At 46.5% G+C, this 5,276-nt stretch overlaps 1 protein-coding gene and 1 long non-coding RNA gene across 2 annotated transcripts; both read right to left on the bottom strand.

The window, feature by feature from the left end:
* Positions 1-988: 988 nt before the first annotated feature.
* Positions 989-2,170, bottom strand: LOC135896860 (uncharacterized). Its single transcript, XM_065425364.2, has one exon. It carries the CDS (start codon positions 2,168-2,170, stop codon positions 989-991), a length of 1,182 nt encoding a protein of 393 aa, XP_065281436.2.
* Positions 2,171-2,979: 809 nt separating this feature from the next.
* LOC135896876 (uncharacterized) lies at positions 2,980-3,938 on the bottom strand. The gene is made up of 3 exons (XR_010562837.1): positions 3,289-3,938; positions 3,122-3,229; positions 2,980-3,036 (listed from the first exon to the last, which is right to left on the bottom strand). It is a non-coding gene; the product is annotated as an uncharacterized lncRNA (long non-coding RNA).
* Between the last annotated feature and the right edge of the window lie 1,338 nt (positions 3,939-5,276).

Here is a 5,276-nt window from a genome sequence, read left to right on the forward strand (position 1 = left end):
TTGTAATAAAGGTCTCAAATTTCATTGCCATGAAATACTCGCATACATATAGAAATTTTTTACATATACAGTAGACAAATATACAATACATATACATATCACAATTTTTTGAAACATGAGCGCGTCAATAACAAATGTAAAAATGAAAAGTGAAATTCACTTTACAGATTTCACTCCAAAAAGTTAGGAAAGAAAATCTGTGGTAGAAAAGACACTGGCTGCAAACACCAACTTTCCATCTTGTCTGTGTAGCTCAGCAATGAGACTGGTGATTTGGTTTTTAGTCATGACTCTGATATAGTACTGCCACATTCTATGCTCGAATCATTTGCACAACACCGACACAGAAATAAGGCATTGCAGCGCTATATAGCCTGTACAGTGACTTCAGGCTTACTTCAGCAGAGCAATAAATGCTGCTCTAGTCTGCTGTACATGAAGTAGTGCACTTTAACGCAAGTTCAATGCCTTGCACTGCAGCAGGGATTCTCAAACTGCGTTTTGTGGAACTCTTGGGTTTCTTGGAACACTTCCTAGAATCGCCAAGCACCTATGTTCATGCATGTCTTCATCCGCCTTAGCCAGTTATTTTGGGACTAATGCTCTAGCCGCTTACTGCTATCTCACTATACAGCCAGTCATAACTGAATTTAAGTATTTGTTCAGGTGCTGTGCAGCTTGCGTACCCCTTTTACATAATCCGGCCAACACCTTTTCAAGTCTCGGTCGCAGCGGTCGAATTTCGATGGAGGCAAAATTCTAGACGCCCGTGTACTGTGCGATGTCACTGCCCGTTAAAGAACCCCAGGTGGTCAAAATCTCCGGGGCCCTTCATTACGGCGTCCCTCATAGTGTAAGTCGCTTTGGGACGTTAAACCCTCATAAAGCAAATATTTTCAATACAGGCTCCGTGACCGAAGCTGGTCAAAACAGAAATGAAACATAGTAGGAGCTGACTCCATTTTAGCCAAATGAGGTTGGTCTTTCTTTAACTGAAAAGTCTAAAAAGTTTGTGCACCCCTGCTTTACAGTAGATCATGCACAACGTACAAAACATTAAAAACACCACCATCGCCCATCTGTTTAGAATGGGCTCATGCATTAAATTATTGAGATAACAACAAAGTTTCCATATCTTGTTCAGCTTCTCTGCCATAACATTCGGAAAAACAGCACGGAGTATTCTGAAGTTTTTAACTTCCCTGATGACACGCTCAACATGGATTCGCAAACTGGCTATCTGCCGTGTTGCTGACTCCTCTGCCAGTGACAACTGCGAGCGGCCATTCAACATAGGTGGCATGTTTAATTCGACTCCAAGCTGACGGAGGTCATCTTCAATGAGGAATCCTCTATCCGCCATTACACTGTCCCCTTTCTCGAGCAACTCATACAGGCCACTGTGTCTTGTGAGCTCTCGATCAGAAAGTCTTCCAGGAGCAAGATTAGACACGAAAGAAACGAAGCTGTTCGGAGTGATGCCAATGAGCCCTTTTGCGGTGTTGTGTCCTTTATACGAGCTGAAAGTGCCGCTTTGTGTATTGTAGTCAGACGGGTTCTCGATAAAAATTTCTGTGCAGTTCGGCACAATGCGTGTAGATGGATACAATTCTTTAAAACTGTCTGGCATGAACAGGTCCACTGTGTTACGGGATGGCCACACTGGTGTCTGGATTAGCATTTCAAACAAAAAATTAACCCAAAATGTGTACATGGCACTCACGGTCGACACAGACACTTTCAGGCGATATGCCAAACCCTGTTCCAGTAACCCAACCCTGAGCCTGCAAAGCACTGCAATGAGCTGTTCTTTCATTGTCAGTGCTGGTGGCCTGCCAGCACCCGTTTTCAGTGCCTCGTACATGCCTTCAACATGTTCCACAAACGCATCAAATTTTTTGAAGGAGTTAAACCCCGTATAAAACACGAGTCGTTTCTCATCTGAAACAAAATCCTGAACTTTAAAGACAGGATCTTTTAGTTTCAGCTTCTCTTTGAGCGCCTCAACTTTCATATCGTGCAACTGAGCCTTCAGATCCTCAACCTCTTTCTGGAGCACAGATTTGTTTTTGCGGAAGAAGCTGTTTTCATGCTCGAGTTTTCCACAGACTTCGAGAAGGTGGTCGACTTTTCTTAGTGTGGCAGCAGATGCTTCGTATGGAGGCCCCATGGAGTACGAGTGGTCGGCACATATAAAAAATGAACTGCTTATTGATTTGCGAATTGTTAGGCCCTACTTTAATGCAGATTTAAGGGTTTTAAATAGTCACTTCAGCCCACAATGTATGTTCTGAACCTTTGCTCTCGGCTTGCATTGATATACAGACAACAAAGAACCAGTATGCCAAAGCCATAGAGCGCAGCTCTCTTTCACTCCACAGATCCACTTGCGCAAGCAGCTTACCACCCAGCAAGCCAAGATTAATGCTATCCATTTATACTCGTAAACCTCATGAACTGTCTGTGCCCCTCCTGACCATGCAGTCCGATGACATTGCAGCTTGTGCTACCAGTGTATTGTTCCGCCAAATTTGCACTACATTTGGATAGCCTGACTTTTGAGTCATTTTTCCAAGCTGGGGTAAAGGGAATAATATCGAGGTGAAAGAAATCAAATGGATAAGTTTCACAATGTGTGCACTGGTGGAAGAGGTACCACGTTTATCAGAAAACTCACTGAAGTAATAACACATGGACGGTACAAATCACTGATGACATTTACGTCACAGAACACATGAGGTTCTCCCATTCCTAACATGCAGACTTCCCATGGCTAGTTGCAAAAGCTTGCGAAAAACTGCCTTCGCGGGAAGAAATTTCGTCAGTTTTCACTGGATAAGGAAGTCGCTCGCTATTAATATACCGGTTGCCACAGCACCCGTGGACCCCGGCATCCTGGGCGCGATAGGGGTCCGTTAAATGCGAAAAATAAGTTTTCCTAGTGGAATGCAGAAATCGAGAATTTTGAATTCTCACTAACCTTCCGTTTCCGTGCGAAACGAAGCTGGGTGGGCTCCTGGGAAACAACGTCGCTTTCTGCGTATAATACACTTTCGTGAAAATGCGTACACACAAAGCCGAAGCCTCAGAAAAAAGATGGCACAGTTAAAGCGTCTCTTACGTTGATCGCATTGGGGCACGTCAACTACGCAGCCGATATCCAACTCGTTCAGAAGGAACACCGGGCTGGCAGAGGCAGTTTGGGAGCTTGTCTTCTTGCGTTTCGCGACTGGAAAAGATTTGGAAGTTATGATAATATGCAATAACCGTCTGAATATATATACTTACTGGTATTAAAGGAAGGAGATAGTTGATTGATGACCTTATGGGGGAAAATTTTTGGCAGCCGATCCAGATAACCACGGCGTCCACTTGCGTTGAAGTGAGCTCCGCATATCCGGTGGTGCTTAGAAGGTTGCCACAAAGAGAAGCGCCCAGCACTTCCTTGGCGGTTGATTCTTCTCACCCACTCCTTTTTTCTTTTTCATTTGCAGCGAATGCGTGAAATGAAATGTTCTTGTCTTTCAGCGTGTTGTTGTCGCAACCAGGCACACAACAAGTCTGACCGCCGCCTCGGCACTTCGAAGACATCACGCGCAGTAGTGGCTGAGGTCACTAAGTAACCCACAGGCACGTAAGAGTTAATATAACGCACCTGCAACCACCCACCACCAAAAGTACACGCAATCTCTAACCAAACAAAGCACGCGCACACTCACACACCGCAGCTATGCGAACGCAGGAGGCAGCCAAGACGGGCGGTTGGTCGGCGCTCACTCACTTTTCCCATAATGCGTCGCGCGCCTGCTAGGTTTTCTCGCGGCGCTGCGATTTCCGAAATGGTCCATTGGAGTCAGTTCAGCGACTCGCTTCGAGGCACGTTGACTGCAAAAAAAAAAAAAAAACATGACGCATTCTTCGAAGTATGATTGACCAGGGAGGAACAAAAACAGTCGCGAGACGCACACTCCAGCTGCTTGAAAACGAGTCTGAAGGTCGCTAAGCTGACATGATAGACAAAATTAAACACATATATGTAGGAACTGTTCCGACCGGGCAATCCATCAAACCCGCCTACGAAGGTCAGGACCAACCGCAACTGGGCGCCCCCATAACCTTTGAAGAGGTTTACGCAGTGGCACACTCCTTCGGGAAAAACACGACCCCAGGGGTAGATCACATCACGAACGCAATGATTCGCAATCTAGGTGACGACACGCTAAACAGCTTGACGAAATTCTTTAACGACACGGTCTGGACAGAGGACGGCGTCCTTCCAAGCGAATGGAAGAAAGCAAAAATTATTCTCATTCCTAAACCTGGCAGGCCTCGTAACATCAACAACCTTCGACCAATCTCCCTAGCGTCGTGCGCGGGGAAACTCTTTGAAAAGTTTGTGCAGGTCGGACTCTCGAATCACATAGAGCTAAACAACATGTTCCCCTGCAACATGTTCGGGTCCTACCCCACGTGTCGGCGCAGGAAGTTTTTCTACTACTAAAGCACGAGGTCCTGCACCCAAACAGAGGGTCGGACGATAAATTTGTACTGGCATTGGACATCAAAGAGGCCTTCGACAGCATCTCCCACCACACTATTCAGGAGGGACTGCGGAACGCGGACTGCGGACTGCGGAACGCGAATTAATAACTACGTGCGCTTGTTCCTCAGCGACCGCGCAGCCACAATCGGATTAGGCTCCACGAGCTCTGACACCTTCAACTGTCCCGACAGAGGTACCGCTCAGGGAGCTATACTCTATCCGCTGCTATTTAATGTAGGGATGAGAAAGCTAGACCTGGAGCTAGATAAACAGCCGAATCGACTGCGCGATATAAGCAGATGACATCACGTTCTGGGCTCACCAGCGGTCCTACGGAGGCAAGAAAGAAACTCTTCAAAAGGCCATAGAGGCAGTTGTGGAATACGCGAGGGTGGCGGACATGGCATGCGCACCCGAAAAATCGGAATTCATTCGGGTGCGTGCGAAATACGCAAGAAAGAAGGACTGGGTGCCACTCACTCTGACTCTCGACGGGGCGCCAATTCGGGAAGTTGAGACACTCAGAATATTGGAGATGTGGATACAGCAGAACGCTGGGACATCCCACACCCTTCAAAAATTAAGGCAGTCACAAGAAACATGGGCGGAATGATACGGAGAGTGGCAAGAAGAAGAGACAGCCTAACTGAGGGAGAGACCATCAGCCTGGTTCACGCATTCGTAATTAGCTGAATCACATACACCCTTCCGTATCAGGCCTTGACAAACCAAG

This window comes from Dermacentor albipictus, chromosome 5, assembly GCF_038994185.2.
Source record: "Dermacentor albipictus isolate Rhodes 1998 colony chromosome 5, USDA_Dalb.pri_finalv2, whole genome shotgun sequence".
Taxonomy (NCBI): Eukaryota; Metazoa; Arthropoda; class Arachnida; order Ixodida; family Ixodidae; genus Dermacentor; species Dermacentor albipictus.